General features: G+C 39.9%; 1 protein-coding gene and 1 long non-coding RNA gene across 7 annotated transcripts in view; one reads left to right on the top strand and one right to left on the bottom strand.

The window, feature by feature from the left end:
* Positions 1-1024: 1024 nt before the first annotated feature.
* LOC132344131 (uncharacterized) lies at positions 1025-6747 on the bottom strand. Its single transcript, XR_009493250.1, has 2 exons — positions 5355-6747; positions 1025-4416 (listed from the first exon to the last, which is right to left on the bottom strand). It is a non-coding gene; the product is annotated as an uncharacterized lncRNA (long non-coding RNA).
* Positions 6733-18109, top strand: part of CABCOCO1 (ciliary associated calcium binding coiled-coil 1) — a 171870-nt gene continuing 160493 nt past the window's right edge. For 4 of the 6 annotated variants that reach the window (XR_003033053.2, XM_059882489.1, XM_059882486.1 and 1 more), the window contains exon 1: positions 6744-6830. Coding sequence is in view for 5 of the 6 variants with exons in the window: in XM_059882489.1 (XP_059738472.1) it covers positions 6750-6830 (81 nt within the window). In the remaining variant the exon portion in view is untranslated. Of the gene's footprint in view, positions 6831-18109 lie in introns of all 6 variants that reach the window. The other 2 variants (NM_001244348.1, NM_001105618.2) reach the window with 1 other exon arrangement.

Raw genomic sequence — 18109 nt, forward strand, 5'->3', positions numbered from 1 at the left:
GATGACGACTGCAGCCATGAAATTAAAAGACACTTACTCCTTGGGAGAAAAGTTATGACCAACCTAGATAGCATATTAAAAAGCAGAGATATTACTTTGCCAACAAAGGTTTGTCTAATCAAGGCTATGGTTTTTCCAGTGGTCATGTATGGATACGAGAGTTGGACTATAATGAAAGCTGAGTGCTGAAGAATTGATGCTTTTGAATTGTGGTGTTGGAAAAGACTCTTGAGAGTCCCTTGGACTGCAAGGAGATCCAACCAGTCCATCTTAAGGGAGATCAGTCCTGGGTGTTCACTGGAAGGACTGATGTTGACATTGAAACTCCAATACTCTGGCCACCTCATGCGAAGAACTGACTCATTTGAAAAGACCCTGATGCTGGAAAAGATTGAAGGCAGGAGGAGAAGGGGACAACAGAGGATGAGATGGTTGGATGGCATCACCAACTCAATGAACATGAGTTTGGGTAAACTCCGGGAGTTGGTGATGGACAAGGAGGCCTGGCGTGCTGCAGTTCATGGGGTCGCAGAGAGTCAGACATTACTGATCGACTGAACTGAACTGAACTGAGGCCCAAAGGGTAGCTTCAGGGGCTAAGGGACCCACCTTAGCCATCAAGGCTTTTGGTGTAGGAAGCCAGCTACTGTACACCCAACTTGTAATCCTGAAGAAAGGAAACAGGGAGAATAAATGACCCTGGACCTCACTCTCCTATCATTAATCTGCTGGTGTTCCCACTGGCCAAAGGTAACCACAAGTCTCAGGCTGACGAACTTGGTGAATCCAGCTGATGGGTCAGCCTTCCAGGGCACAAGGCCAAGTAGAGAAGGCAAGGAATGGATATTTGGGACAAATAGGATAGGATGTCCACACACCAAGGAAGACAGGACCTGGGACAGCCCTTGAGAGGACGGCTTTAGGAGAGCACAGGCAATTAGAGACTAACTGTAGGACACGGTGTGGTTAAGGAGAGGTGACCGCATTTTTCTTTTAAAAGATCATCTGGAAGAAAAGGAACAAGTTACAAAATTATCTTTTTTATTTAAATGTAGTTGATTTATAGTGTGCCAATCTCTGCTGTACAGCAAAGTGACTCAGGTACACAGGCACATGTGTGTGTGTGTGTTTAGTCTCTCCACTCCATACACTATAGCCTGCCAGGTTCCTTTGTCCATGGGATTTTCCAGGCAAGAATACTTGAGTGGCTTGCCCCTTCCTACTCCAGGGGATCTTCCCCACCCAGGGATAGAACCCACATCTCTTACATCTCCTGCATTGGCAGGTGGATTCTTTACCACGAGTGCCACCTGGGAAGCCCAAACACATATATAATTTCTTTTTAGTATTTATTTCCTTTATGATTTATCCCAGGATATTGAATATAGTTCCCTGAGCTATACAGTAGGACCTTGTTGTTTATCCATTCTAAATGTAGTTTGCATCTACCCCAAACTCCCAGTTCATCCCTCTCACTCCACCCCTCTCCCTTGGCAACCACAAATCTGTTCTCAAGACTGTGAGTCTGTTTCTGTACAAAACTATCTTGAAGAGGTCTCTGGGTTAGGAAAAGAGAGCATTTTCTGATTGGAGAAAAAGAAATTTCATCTTAAGTGCATAAGGATTCACTGTAAAGTGAATAACTGGATAATAAAGAATAACAGATATGCCCACAATGAGTTTTGAAGACAGGATGCAGTATTACATGAACAAGTTCAAAATCATACCAACTGACTGAAAATCATTACACTTCCCCCACTGCAACCAATAATTAGTTAGTCTCAGAATACATTCTACTACAGTCGGTTTACTATCCCATTTCCTATAAGCACTTTGTTAAGGTGAGACTAAAATGTTCTCACATATGACTTGAACAGATTAAGGCACTTAATTGAAATGAGAAGACCTGATTTGAGAAGTAGGTAAAGGTTAAGAAAATGAAATATATTTCAGAATTGATTAGCTACTGGAATACTTTCTTTGCTAAAAATTAAATGTGTAACAAAGAGTAAAGGGAATTATTTACAAAATAAAATGCTTGTAATAGCTTTTCTTTCTACATCTAACAATTCAATGTATCTCCAGGCTAAAATACAGCGTGTTATGTAAATTCCATCTCCACAACTTTGTGGTCTCTCAGTACTATTTCAAGAACAAACTGGAGTTTTCCCAGCCTGATCCGCTTAAGACTATCATGGGTGTCACTTAAAAGATTCAAGACCTCAGGAATGACAGTGTTGGAACTACTAATATGTCATTAATCTCATTAGTGACATCATTTCATTTATTGTTGAAGAACTTCTCTTATACTTAAAATGAACCAGTAACACGTAAATCATGAGGAGTGGAGTGAAAATAGTTGCTGACCCTAAGAAGACAGTGGAAATCTCACCGTCAGTTTTCATTGTCTTATATTGCTACACTAGACCATCAATACCCAATAAAAAATTATCTAGCCCTTTCCTAAATGTTTATTTTTTTTAATGTATTTATTTATCTTATTTTACTCCATTGGGTCTTACAGCCTGAGTGATCTTTCAGTTGTGGTACTCAAACTCTTAGTTTCAGCATCTGGGATCTAGTTCCTTGACCAGGGATCAAAGCCAGGTCCCCTGCTTTAAGAGCATAGAATCTTAGCCTCTGGATCACCAGGGAAGTCCTGGTATTATTTTAAACATTCAAGGCTCAATTAGGGCTTCCCTGGTGGCTCAAACAGTAAAGAATCTCCCTGCAATGCAGTAGACTTGGGTTCAATCCCTGGGTCGAGAAGGTCCCCTGGAGAAGGGAATGGCTACCCACTCCGGTATTCTTGCCTGGAAAATCCCATGGACAGAGGAGCCTGGCGGGCTACAGTCCATGGGTTCGCACAGAGTCAGACACAGCTGGGCGAGTAACACAAACAAGGCCTCAACTGATAAAATTATAAAAATATCCCTCTTCAAGAAAATTTGATTTCACTTGTAAAATCTGCTCCTCATAGGTTTATCAGCATGTAGACTGGAGTATTTTCATTAGAATGAGGGCCAATCCAATTGGGCAAAAAATACTATCAAGCTACCCCATATTTCACTTTGATGTGCTTAAAGTCAGAGGTCATTTAAAAAACTAATTGTAAACTACAAGACCCATATGTTTCCTTTTCCCTACTAGCCCTAAAACAATAAACTAAGATAACAAATGGAATTTTGCAGGCTTTAGTTAGAAGCCTTTATCTTCCAAAGAGACTTGAGAAGGAAGATATAACTGACCTTTCCATGTAAGAACGCATATCAACTACTGAGATTTGTCTTTCCTGTTGGCACCTCCCTACAAAAGAAGTGAGACATTAAAATCAGCTCCAACTTGTCCAAATTAAAAGTAACCTTCAGGCTAATGAGTTTTCAACACCACTCCTTACCAGGCCAAAAAAAAAAAAAAAAAAAATGTGCCCCATAAAATTAAATTACCTCCTCGAAACTGACTTCTCTAATAAATTACAAGATTAAATACAGTAAAATTGAAATTACTACAAAACAATCCCCGCCCTGCCCCCACCAGAGGTAACCCTCCTGTCATTGGTAGAATTTCAGTTCAGTTCAGTTCAGTTTAGTCGCTCAGTCATGTCCGACTCTTTGTGACACCATGAATTGCAGCACGCCAGGCCTCCCTGTCCATCACCAACTCCCGGAGTTCACTCAAACTGTCCATCAAGTTGGTGATGCCATCCAGCCATCTCAGTCTGTCGCCCCCTTTTCCTCCTGCCCCCAATCCCTCCCAGCATCAGGGTCTTTTCCAATGAGTCAACTCTTCGCATGAGGTGGCCAAAGTACTGGAGTTTCAGCTTCAGCATCAGTCCTTCCAATGAACACCCAGGACTGGTCTCCTTTAGGATGGACTGGTTGGATCTCCTTGCAGTCCAAGGGACTCTCAAGAGTCTTTTCCAACACCACAGTTCAAAAGCATCAATTCTTCAGCACTCAGCTTTCATTATAGTCCAACTCTCGCATCCATACATGACCACTGGAAAAACCATAGCCTTGACTAGATGGACCTTTGTTGGCAAAATAATATCTCTGCTTTTCAATATACTATCTAGGTTGGTCATAACTTTCCTTCCAAGGAGTAAGTGTCTTTTAATTTCATGGCTGCAATCACCACCTGCACTGCTTTTGGAGCCCCCAAAAATAAAGTCTGACACTGTTTCCCCATCTATTTCCCATGAAGTGATGGGACCAGATGCCATGATCTTAGTTTTCTGAATGTTGAGCTTTAAGCCAACTTTTTCGCTCTCCTCTTTCACTGTCATCAAGAGGCTTTTTAGTTCCTCTTCCCTTTCTGCCATGAGGGTGGTGTCATCTGCACATCTGTCTGTCTTCAATGGAGTCCTCCACTAGTTCTGGGGTCCAAAACCAAAGACAGGTGAAGAAAATGTAAAAACTGTAAAAGACATGACAGAACAATTAATGGCCAGGAAAATAAATCAGAAGTTTGAGAAAATTAGAACTACAGTTTAAAGAAATAAATGTTTTAGCCATTAACTAAAGGCTAAATTTAAAGAATGCAAATGGCTTTTACTTTGCAGAAGGTTAGCCATTGTTTTCAGTTTCTCCGAAGTATGGATCAGAAGGAAATAATTAATTAGCATTGTAATGAGTTTGTAAGGTGGTAGCTCTTAAGTATTAACTCTGACAATCACTAAAATTGTCTGTATTTTCACTAACTGATGGACTCTAAATAGGGTTTTAAAATAGAGTTGGAAATCATAAACACATTGTTGACTAAATATTCTGTACTAAGAACTAGTTTCTTTAGGTGTAAAATACTAAGGAGAGGAGGACTCTGCAATCCACTTAAAAGACTGACCAAACATATACAAACGTAGAGACAATTCATGAACCACAAGTTGACATTACAAATTGTGAGGCTAATCTTAACAAGTAAGACAAGGAAAGGCACAATTATCATGAAGTTATATAAAGGTAAATTGTTCAGTTTGGTCTGAAAGGCAGGGGTCAAATATAAGAAGAGGTCCATGATGGAAGTATTATTTTGGCAATGGTTGTACAGGATGGACTAAAGAGAAAAGTACAAACTAATACTAATCTTAATAATACAGAACTACAGTTGCTAGATACTGTCCTTAATATTTCCATATATTAACATGCTAAATCCTCACAATAATGCAATAAGGCCGACACTGTCATTATCTCGTTTGACAGAGGAGGAAAGTGAAGCATTTAAATGTCTGATATTTGCAGTAAGTTTCCTGCATAGCAACCCCATGGAAGTTAATAAAAGTAAAACACGTTTCATTATCGAAGCAGATACTATCGTTCAGAGAAGAACACTCACAAGAAAGTGAAAGTTGCTCATACCTGTCAGACTCTTTGTGACGGCACGGACTGTATGCTACTGCTGCTGCTAAGTCGCTTCAGTCGTGTCCGACTCTGTGCGACCCCATAGACGGCAGCCCACCAGGCTCCCCCGTCCCTGGGATTCTCCAGGCAAGAACACTGGAGTGGGTTGCCATTTCCTTCTCCAGTGCAAGAAAGTGAAAAGTGAAAGTGAAGTCACTCAGTCGTGTCTGACTCTTCACGACCCCATGGACTGGAGCCTACCAGGCTCCTCCATCCATGGGATTTTCCAGCCCATGAAATTCTCCATGCCATAATACTGGAGTGGGTAGCCGTTCTTTCTCGATGGGATCTTCCCAATCCAGGAACTGAATCCAGGTCTCCCACATTGCAGGAGGATTCTTTACCAGCTGAGCCACCAGGTAACCCCAAGAATACTGGAGTGGGTAGCCTATCTCTTCTCCAGCGATCTTCTGGACCCAGGAAGCGAACAGGGGCCTCCTGCATTGCAGGTGGATTCTTTACCAGCTGAGCTATCAGGGAAGCCATACAAATACTAAAAATATTGTTTTTCAACGTTTTTATTTGGAAAAAAATCAAACTATAAAGTAGAAATAATAGTATAATGACCATGCCCCTCCCCCCCCCCCCATCTTGATTCCTCTACTGTACCTCCAATCATTATCCATCTACCCTTCCTTATTTTGGAGTAAATCGTGGACATTTTATCACTTCACCATCACTAAATCTTTTAGCATGTTATCTCCAAAAAATAAAGGCTGTTTTTCCTTCTAAACATAACAATAATATCCTAATATTTTAAAATTACAATTTTTTCATGTAAAATATTAATTTCAATAATATACCTCACTTTAATACTTACTGGGGGCTTCCCTGGTGATTCAGTCGATAAAAATCCGTCTGCAATGCAGGAGATGTGGGTTCGATCCCTGAGTCAGGAGGATCCCCTGGAGAAAGGAATAGCAACCTGCTCTACTTGCCATGTATTAGTATTACACACCCACATTTGGTGGTGGTAGTTTAGCCGCTAAGTCGTGTCTGACTCTTGCGACCCCATGGACTCTATCCCGACTGAGCCACCAGGGAAGCCCCACTTCCCCGTTTACTAGTTCAACTGCTTTTTTTCTTTCCCTTTTTTCACTCTTACTAAAAGGAAAGTCTATCTCGATTCAGTTACTCGAAGCCCTGCCATAGGCTTTCCCGGCACAGCGCCCCGCAGCGGTAGGGCCTGCTCTCTGGCTCTTACAAGCCTGGTCCTGACCATTTCCCAGGTGGGCATGGGGCTCGGGACCGGAAGCAGCTAAGCGCGGGCTCAGTTCCCCAGCCCAGCGACCCCGGCCCCGCCCCCTCCCCGGTTGCCTAGGCGACGAGGGGCCGCAGGGCTGAGGCGGGATCATGGCGACGTTTGTGGGGACGACACCCGGGGGAACGACTCCCGCGGGAATGACTTCGGCGGGAACCACACCCGAGTCGGAGGTACGCCGTCTCTGCCCGGTACCCGCGACCCCCGAGCGCCGGACCTCTCCCGCGGGCCTAGGCTGTTCCCTCGGAGGCGCCCCATGCCCGAGTTGGGTGCTCGGCCCCGAGTGGGTGCGACGCCCAGGCGGCGCGAGCTCTCAGGGAGTGAAGGGGGATCCCCAAGCCACCGTCCCGCGCTCCCCTTGCCCTGTCGTCCGACGCTCCTCCGTGCCCCCGAGTGTGAACTAAAAATCCCTCCATTGGACGGTTCTTTGCCCAAAAGGCCTCACAAATAAGCGCTTTCCCTAGGATTCTCTACTTAAAAGGGAATTTTGAAAAATTTAAGTGAGAGCGTCTCCTTTGTAAATGACTACTAATTCTCTTCAGATATCACAGTTCTGTTGCTCAAAAGATGTCATGGAATAATTACTCTTCATTGATAGTGGATTGATGAATATTTGAAGGCCAATGTTTCCCGTATTATTTTACTGTTTCTCTAAATAAGTAAATAGTTGATAGATCGGACAAAGGAGGAACGCCTAGAAAATCAACCTTCCGGTTGTGGCTGAGTTGCTCATTAGCACCTTGTCTTTAGGAAAAGACTTTAACATTCTTAGGCCTCCAGTGGTTTCCTGTGCAAAATAAAGATTTCTTCTCCGGCCCCTCCCAGCACTAATTCTCAATAATAAATGGGTTCTATGTAACTGGGATTACTCAGACGCTTTGTATCCTGAGATTTTAATTAAAAATATTTGCCAGATACTACTAAGAAATGTTTAAATCTTCACATACTGAGTCAATCATGTTATTCTAAGAAGTTTTTTCTTCAGCTTTTTTTAAGACTCTGAAGGTGAATAATAATGTTATAATTAACATTGCTGGGTTAAACTCACTTATTAGTCTAAATAGCATTTATTTATTTTTTGTACAGAAGATGTGTATGAGCTGCAGTTTTATAAATGAGGATACACAGAGCCAGTAATACAGTGCCTTGCCCAGAGATATGCAAGTCATTCCCTACGGGTTCTTCCCAGTACTGTATGCAGACCACTAAAGCTGCTGACTCTCCTATGAACCTTTTGAAATTAGCATACATTAAAAATACATTTTAATGTGATAAACTGGTTACTAAGCCAGTTACTCTCTTGTGATCTATAATGTAAGTAATACAGTTTCAAAAGTGGCATAGGAAATTTCCCAATTAAATCATGGTATATAAATATATACAAAAACTTTCTTGTGAGAATATACCCAGTACTTATCCATGTATCAATAATAGAAATATCCTTTATAAGTAACTGATAATTTGGAATTAATGCTCTTCAAAAAAAAAAAAAAAAAGAAAGAAATACCCCTTAATTTTTTTTTAAGATGCAAAAAAACAAAAAACAAAACCCTGTTCCAGGGTGAAGGGTAATCACTTTTTATAAAGGATAAGTGAAACTAATGAACCAGTTACAGACCTTAGGTGATTATCTGCCATCTTAGCACAGTCACTGAGCTCTTTTGTTTAACTTCTTGGAGGAGCAGCAGGTATTCCTCATGGCAGTCAATTTGGGATATGCTTAGTCTTTTAATTAGTAACATACTGAAAAAGTAAAGTTGGAATTTGGACTCACTTAACTGTTCGTTTGCTAAGATTAACAGTCTGCATCTAGGAGGGTTCATTCTAAAACCAGAGTTCCTGTAGTTCATGGAGAAGACAGTTGATCTTTAGTGTTGTGTCATTCATAGAATAAATCCTGCCTGCCACCCATTTACCCCACTCCAGTACTCTTGCCTGGAAAATCCCACGGACGGAGGAGCCTGGTGGGCTGCAGTCCATGGGGCCACTAAGAGTCGGACACAACTGAGTGACTTCACTTTCACTTTTCACTTTCATGCATTGGAGAAGGAAATGGCAACCCACTCCAGTGTTCTTGCCTGGAGAATCCCAGGGATGGGGTAGCCTGGTGGGCTGCCATCTATGGGGTCGCACAGAGTTGGACATGACTTAGCAGCAGCAGCCACCCATTTGTGCCCACTGTGGGTTTCAGGGGTTAGATGGAAAAGATAGCAAAAATCTCTCTTGGTATCTCTATTCACAAGGCTACTTCTTTTCAGTTAGGTATTGAAAGGTTCTTGTAAGGTGAGATTCTTTCCAGAGTTGATCCCTGGAAACCTAGTAGTATAGCATTATTTCTCAATAATTTGTACCCAAATTGACTTAGCCAGTGGACCATTCAGTCATCTGAGCCAAACAGTAGTGAAATATTTCTTTTTTTGCCAAGTTTGTTGGAAATAAAGCATACTCTTTCAACAGTCTGAGGTTTCCCACTTGTTTGTTGTCATTACCTAAAATTAAAACAACTATATGATTGTCTCAATCATATAGTAGGCACTCAATAAAATTTGATAACTAATTGGAATTATAGAGGGTTTGAGGTATGCCAGGTATAATAGTTATCATAGATTGAACTCTATAAGTAACCTTGAACAAGCAGACATGAGATATGGCTCCAGAAAAATATTTTTATGTAACATTACATAAACTTTCTTGCCAACTTTCTGCATTTAATAGTACAGTTTCTTTAGTAACATGGGAATAAATGCCTCTTGCATAAGGCTAAAGTTTTGGGAGAGAAACATTTAAATGCAGAAAACCAGAGAAATGATGACAATCTGAAAATATTTGCTACCTAAAGATCTGTAAGTGAAAGGAGTTTATAAATGCTTATAAGTTAATTTGTACGTGAGTATATAAATTCAGTTCATAAACTGACTTTCTTAATATCTTCAAAAACACTGTTTGGGATATGTAATCATTTAAGTATTAATAGTATAATTAAAAGGGACTATACTCCAACTCTGGAGAAGGCAATGGCAACCCACTCCAGTACTCTTGCCTGGAAAATCCCACGGATGGAGGAGCCTGGTAGGCTTCAGTCCATGGGGTCGCAAAGAGTCGGACACGAATGAGTGGCTTCACTTTCACTTTTCACTGTCCTGCGTTGGAGAAGGACATGGCAACCCACTCCAGTGTTCTTGGGCTGCTGTCTATGGGGTCGCACTGAGTCGGACATGACTGAAGCGACTTAGCAGCAGCAGCAGCAGCATACTTCAACTCACATCAGAGACGTAAAAGAAAAAGTAAATGATTGTTTCCCAGTTGGCCTTCCCAGGTGGCTCAGTGGTAAAGAATCCGCCTGTAATGTGGGAGACACGGTTCAATCCTTGGGTCAGGAACATCTCCTTGAGGAGGACATGGCCACCCACTCCAATGTTCTTGTGTGGAACATCCCATGGACAGAGGAGCCTGGCAGGCTACAGTCAGTGGGGTCTCACAGAGTTGAATGTGACAGAAATAACTTGGCACACATGCACGGGCTTTGAAAACAGCCCACCCCATTACTGGTAGGTCGGAGAGAAACACTTGGGGCTCAACTTGAGCACCAAGATGATCAGGTTCCTACAACTGAAATATCATTCTAGAGGGATTTATTGAAGCCATTCACACCACGTGATATAGATAGTATAGGACAATGGACAGGATGCCAAAAGATTGCTCAAAAATATTGTTGAGAAAATAGTACTCAGTCAGTTCAGTTCAGTTCAGTCGCTCAGTCATGTCCGACTCTTTGCGACCCCATGGACCTCCCTGTCCATCGCCAACTCCTGGAGTTTACTCAAACTCATGTCCATTGAGTCAGTGATGCTATCCAACCATCTCATCCTCTGTCATCCCCTTCTGCCTTCAATCTTTCCCAGCATCAGGGTCTTTTCGAATGAGTCAGTTCTTCACATCAGGTGGCCAGAGTATTGGGGTTTCAGATTTAGCATCAGTCTTTCCAATGAATGGAGAAGGCAATGGCACCCCACTCCAGTACTCTTGCCTGGAAAATCCCATGGATGGAGCAGCCTGGTAGGCTGCCGTCCATGGGGTCGCTAAGAGTCAGACACGACTGAGTGACTTCCCTTTCACTTTTCACTTCCATGCATTGGAGAAGGAAATGGCAACCCACTCCAGCGTTCTTGCCCGGAGAATCCCAGGGATGGGGGAGCCTGGTGGGCTGACGTCTATGGGGTTGCACAGAGTTGGACACGACTGAAGTGACTTGGCGGCAGCAGCAGCTTCCAGTGAAGTGAATATTTAGTATCATAATTTGTCAAACACTTAGAACCTCTGGAAATACTGATAGTGGATGTGGAGGTATTCACAGATGTTTGGTCTTTTAGTAAGTCTTTCATCTTACTATTAAGTTTAGTAAGTCCTTCATCTTACTATTAAGTCTTCCAATTTGCTATCTTATTCCTATCTATTTCCTGCTTCTCCCTACTCCATCCTCGCTTTCAGGTTGGACAAATCATCTTCAATCTTTTTCTGATATTTAAAGTTTTATTTTACTAAAGTTAGGTATCTAACACAGCTAACATTAATTTTTGATAGATGTATATTTGAAATGGGGATCTAATTTTGTTCTAGTGTGAACCATCATGCTAGTTTCATTCACTATAAATTAGCTTTTTTTTAATTCATATTTTACTGAGAGTTCTGCTGCTAAATTCTTACAAATGCGTATTTATTATTTACTTATATAATCATGGTTTTAACTTTTAATTTGACTAAAAAGTACACGAGACTTGTTAACTATAATTTATCCTTGCATTTATGAAATTAACCTTATCTTGTCATAATGATAGCTTCTTCTTATTTTTGTACAATGCTGGATTCAACATTCAAAGATGTCACTTTTAAAAAATATTTTTAAAGTTTTATGTATTTATTTGTTTTGGTTATGCTGGGTCTTCATCGCTGTGCTCAGTCTTTCTCTAGTTGTGGTGAGTGGAGACTACTTTTCTGTAATAGTTGCCGTACATGGGCTTCTCACTGTGGTGCCTTTTCTTGCTGTGGACCACAGGTTATGGGCTTGCCAGCTTCAGAAGTTGTGATGCACGGGTTTAGTTGCCTCACAGCATATATCAGTGATGGAACCCATTTCCGCTGCATTAGCAGGCAGATTCTTAGCCACTGGACTACCAGGGAGACCATAAGATATTTTTAAGTAGAATTTTTGCATCTGAGCTCATTAATGATTTTGACTTTAGTCACATTTCTGTGCTAGTTCAGGTTTTTGTATATAGACAATGCTGGTTTCTAAAAATGAATATCTACAATCTATAATCATTAGACTAACAGAATTTATGTGTTCTTGGTTGTTTAGTAGAACCTCAAGTGTATAACTATCTGGACATGTGACCTTTTAAAAAGTAGACTTCCAGTTTAGTTCATGTTTGTCTGGTCCATTTTCTCCTTTACCCTTGGTCAAATTTATAACATATATTCCTAGAAAATCACCCATTACCTGTAATTCTCAAATGTGTTCATTTAATGTGGCATATATTTATTTCTTCTTTAATCACCTTTGCCCAGAATTTGCCTATTTTGTTCATTATTTTAAGGAACTAGCTCTTGCTTTTACTTATCCTTCTTTCATTTACTTTTTTTTTCTTTTTTAAATTGTCTCTTTATGATGTCCAGCACTATAGTGATGAGAGTGAGGCACCCTCCTTGGGTACAAAATTTAACGGATGCTAAAAAATTCCGTAGTCAAGAGAAAAAATTTAATGTAATATTTAAAAAATTATAATAAATGCAAAAACCCATAATGGATTTAAATTCTAAATAAAGACAGAATTGTTAATACTAATTTTTCGTTTTTGCCTCAGCTCTAACACGGCTCAACACAGAGCTGATCTTAGTTCATTTATTTTCAATCTTGAAGAAAGCCTTTCAGAGTGTGGAAATGGTAGACTACTCTATGTTCTCTAAGGCTATGAAACCCCTCTTAGGCATCTTTGGTGAACTGTGCTATATATTTCTTTAGTGAACATTTTTTAAGAATCTTTTAAGACATATCAGTGATGGATACAAAGATGCCCCCCAAAGATAAAATTCTAAAAGAAAGACGTTATGTTCAAATGTGAAAAGTTTAGCTGACATTAGAGAAAAAATTCACAGAAAAGATTATCTGACAAAAAATAGCAGCTTACAATTTTAATGCTTCTGGAATAACAGCTAAAATCCACCAGGTGGTGAAATAAAATGAGTTACAGTGCAGTTTAGCTCACATATTCTCCTAGTCAGAGATGTAATTTTACAGAGAAAGTGATAATTACATATTTACATTTTTATTAGCCTATTCATGAATTTTCCATTGTATCTTTAATTTTTACAAATGAGAATGTATGTATTGAAAGATTAAAGATATTTAACCACCTTACATCCTTTCTAGTGCACGGCAGTGTGTAAACAAACAGAAGAAAAGCTCTCATTTAAAATAGGTCCAGGAATTCAATTTAAAACAAAACAAAAAACCAGAGGCAAACCCTCCTACAAAATGATTATCTTAATCTATCAAGTTTTAGTAGAAGAACGAGGCACTGGTATTAGACTCCTTAGCTAGAATTATTATTGTATGAAAGATTAAGATTATACTCTTTTTTAAAGTTCTTATGTGACCTATTTTCTCCTATTAAGAAAATTTTCAAGTCTGAGACAATTGATCTGAATGTCTATATATCTTTCATGTATATCTTTATTCATTTTTAATAATGATAACAATTGTGTTTGCATTAAAACATATCAAAATGATGTTTTAACATGAATCTAATTTTAGGTTTAAATGTCTTGCTGTTAAGTCACAGAATTCATCAGTATATTAAAGGCATCATGGTATCTCCAAATCTACGTCTGGCTTTTCATCATGGTCCATCATCTAACAATGTCATCACAGGATGAAGATGAATTCAGACACAGGTTGATTAACAACCTATGTTGACCTAACTAGGAACTACAGAATTCTCAAAAGAAATAAAAGATTGAATGACTGTCCCTGAGGAATTTACAACCTAATAGAATTAATAGTACAGTAATAATTATAGTTTACTGCTAATAATAAAAAATGCATGTAACTAACAAATATTTAAACAAATATATACAATATATTATGAACTAAAATACTATCCTGTCTAAAAACTGCATGCATTTAATTCAATTTATAAGCATCTGAGTGCCTACTAGGTGCAAAGTATTGTATTAGGTCCTAAAATATTTTTTCTTCTTGAATTTATAATCAAATGGATGACCTAGTTTAGGTTAATTTGCTGACTCTATACTGAATAACGGAGAAGGCAATGGCAACCCACTCCAGTACTCTTACCTGGAAAATCCCATGGACGGAGGAGCCTGGTGGGCTGCAGTCCATGGGGTCGCTACAAGTCGGGCACTACTGAACGACTTCACTTTAACTTTTCACTTTCATGCACTGGAGAAGGAAATGGCAATCCACTCCAGTGTTCTTGCCTAGAGAATCCCAGGGATGAAGGAGCCTGGTAGGCTGCAGTCCATGGGGTTGCACAAAGTCGGACACGACTGAAGTGACTTAGCAGCAGCAGCAGCAGATACTAAATAAAGATAGTTAATAAAATAGCATATTTTACTTTTCAATTGAATTTTTAAAAATAAAAATATAATAACCTAATAGTAAATTACAAACATTAAACTGATTATTATTTCCAGTGAGTGTTAGCTTTGTGGTTTTCTATTCTTGAAAAAGAATAAAGAAAATTTGGGATGTAATCTTATTAATTATAGCAGAAAGTTTCCTGTTGTTCTTATTTATTGGAGTTCATTGACATGGAAGGATAAATAACTGTTTGTTGAATTAAAAACATTTGCCCCACTCTTGCCCAAATCTCACAATACTTTTTAAAAATTTATTTATTTAAAAAATTTTAAAGTTTATTCAGGCTTCCCCTGGCTCAGATGGTAAAGAACCAACCTGTGATACAGGAGACCTGGGTTCTATCCCTGAGTTGGGAAAATCCCCTGTAGGAGGGCATGGCAACTCATTCCAGTATTCTTGCCTGGAGAATCCCCATGGACAGAGAAGCCTGACGGGCTACAGTCCATGGGGTTGCAAAAAGGCGGACACAACTGAGCGACTAAGTACAGCACAGCACATAGTTGGTTTACAATATGTTGATTTCTTTTGTGCAGAGAAGTGACTCGTTATACACATATATATTATTTTTAACATTCTTTTCTACTACATTTTGTCACAGGATATTGAATGTAGCTCCCTGTGCTACACAGTAGGATATTGTTTTTTATCCATTCTATATATAATAGTTTGCCTCTGCTAATCCCAAACTCCCAATTCTTCCCTCCCAACCCCTCCTCCTGTTTGGTAACCACAAGTCTGTTACCTGTATCTGTGAGACTTTTTGTTTCATAGATATATTGATTGTGTCTTATTTTAGATTCCATATGTAAGTAATGTCATATGATATTTGTCCTTCTCTTTCCGACTTTCTTCACTTAGTATGATAATCTCTAGGTCTATCCATGTTGCTGCAAATGGAATAATTTCATTTTTTTTTTATGGCTGAGTAATGGATGACTCTACATATGGACATCACCAGATGGTCAGTACCAAAATCAGATTGATTATAATCTTTGCAGCCAAAGATGGAGAACCTCTATATAGTCAGCAAACACAAGACTGGGAGCTGACTCTGGCTCATATCATGAACTCCTTATTACAAAATTCAGACTTAAATTGAAGAAAGTAGGGAAAACCACTAGACCATTCAGGTATGACCTAGATCAACTCCCTTATGATTATACACAGAAAGTGACAAATAGATTCAAAGGATTAGATCTGATAGACAGTGCCTGAAGAACTATGGACAGAGGTTCATAACATTGTACAGGAGGCTGTGATCAAGACAATCCCAAAGAAAAAGAAATGCAAAAAGGCAAAATGGCTGTCTGAGAAGGCCTTACAAATAGCTGAGAAGAGAAGTGAAAGGCAAAGGAGAAAAGAAAAGATATATCCATCTGAATGCAGAGTTCCAAAGAATAGCAAGGAGAGATAAGAAAGCCTTCCTCAGTGATCAGTGCAAAGAAAGAGAGGAAAACAATAGAATGGGAAAGACTAGAGATCTCATCAAGAAAATTAGAGATACCAAGGGAACATTTCATGCAAAGTTGGGCACAGTAAAGGACAAACAGTATGGACTTAACAGAAGCAGATGTTAAGAAGAGGTGGCAAGAATACACAGAAGAACTATACAAAAAAGATCTTCATAATCCAGATACCACGATGATGTGATCACTCACCTAGAGCCAGACATCCTGGAATGCAGAGTCAAGTGGGCCTTAGGAAGCATCACTACGAACAAAGCTAGTGGAGGTGATGGAATTCCAGTTGAGCTATTTCAAATCCTGAAAGATGATGCTGTGAAAGTGCTGCACTCAATATGCCAGCAAATTTGGAAAGCTCAGCAGTGGCCACAGGACTGGAAAAGGTCAGTTTTCATTCCAATCCCAAAGAAAGGCAATGCCAAAGAATGCTCAAACTACTGCACAGTGCATTCATCTCACATACTAGCAAGGTAATGCTCAAAATTCTCCATGCTAGGCTTCAACAGTGTGTGAACCGAGAACTGCCAGATGTACAAGCTGGATTTAGAAAAGTCAGAGGAACCAGAGATCAAATTGCCAACATCCATTGGATCATAGAAAAAGCAAAAGAATTCCAGAAAAACATCTACTTCTGCTTCACTGACTATGCCAAAGCCTTTGACTGTGTGAATCATGACAAACTGGAAAATTCTTCAAGAGATGGGAATACCAGACCACCAAGCATGCCTCCTGAGAAATATCTATACAGGTCAAGAAGCAACAGTTAAAATCAAACATATAACAATGGACTGTTTCCAGATTGCGAAAGGAGTAAGTCAAGGCTGTATATTGTCACCCTGTTTATTTAACTTCTATGCAGAGTACATCATGCAAAATGCCAGGCTGGATGAAGCACAAGCTGGCATCAAGATTGCCAGGAGAAATATCAATAACCTCAAATATGCAGATGACACCACCCTTATGGCAGAAAGCAGAGAAGAACTAAAGAGCCTCTTGATGAAAGTGAAAGAGGAGAGTGAAAAAGCTGGCTTAAAACTCAACATTCAGAAAACTAAGATCATGGCATCCAGTCCCATCACTTCATGCCAAATAGATGGGGAAACAATGGAAACAGTGAGAGACTATTTTTTTTTTAGTTCCAAACTCACCACAGATGTTGACTGCGGCCATGAAGTTAAGACACTTGTTCCTTGAAAGAAAAGCTATGACCAACCTAGACAGCATATTAAAAAGCAGAGAAATTACTTTGCCAACAAAGGTCCACCTAGTCAAAGCTGTGGTTTTTCCAGTAGTCGTGTATGGATGTGAGAGATGGACCATAAAGAAAGCTGAGTGCTGAAGAGTGGATGCTTTTGAACTGTGGTGTTGGAGAAGACTCTTGAGAGTCCCTTGGACTGCAAGGAGATGAAACCAGTCAATCCTCAAGGAAATTATTCCTGAATATTCACTGGAAGGACTGATGCTGAAGCTGAAGCTCCAGTACTTTGGCTAAGTGATGCGAAGAGTTGACTCACTGGAAAAGACCCTGATGCTGGGCAAGATTGAGGGCAGGAGGAGACGGGGACGACAGAGGGTGAGATGGTTGGAAGGCATCACCGATTCAATTGACAGGAATTTGAGCAAGCCTCAGGAGTTGGTGATGGACAGGGAAGCCTTGCTGGCGTGCTGTAGTCTATGGGGTTGCAAAGAGTTGGACACAACTGAACTGAACTGAATGGAGTGTATTAGTTTGCTCTTTTGGTCAGGAAGTCTTCCCGGAGAAGGGAATGGCTACCCACTTCAGTATTCTTGCCTGAAAAATTCCATGGACAGAGGAGCCCAATGGGCTACAGTTCATAGGGTTATAAAGAGTTGGATACAACTGAGCATACACTCATGGCAACTCTATTTTTAATTTTTTGAGTAACCTCCCTACTATTTACATAATGGTTACACCAATTTACATTCCCACCAACCATGTTTGAGTTACCTTTTCTCCACATCCTCTCCGGCATTTGTTATTTGTAGACTGTTTAATCATGGCCATTCTGACTGGTGTAAATCTCATAGTCTTCGATTTTCATGAAGTTCCTGGTGTCTTACCACTTTCTCAGTCTCCTTTTCCATCCCCCATTCACAGTTCTCTTTATCCTCTTGACTTTGGGCAGTTTCATTCATTCTCATACTTGCAGTGACTCCTAAACCAATATCTGTAAAGTTGACCTTGTGACTCTAGCATTTCTAGTTAATCTCGAAACATTTCTTGCTATTCATATTCCACCTAAAATTCAACCACTGAAACCAAACTCATCATCTTGCCTTCTTAAAACTAGCGTCATCTTCTAAATCT

This window comes from Bos taurus, chromosome 28 (genome assembly GCF_002263795.3).
Source record: "Bos taurus isolate L1 Dominette 01449 registration number 42190680 breed Hereford chromosome 28, ARS-UCD2.0, whole genome shotgun sequence".
NCBI classification, from domain to species: domain Eukaryota; kingdom Metazoa; phylum Chordata; class Mammalia; order Artiodactyla; family Bovidae; genus Bos; species Bos taurus.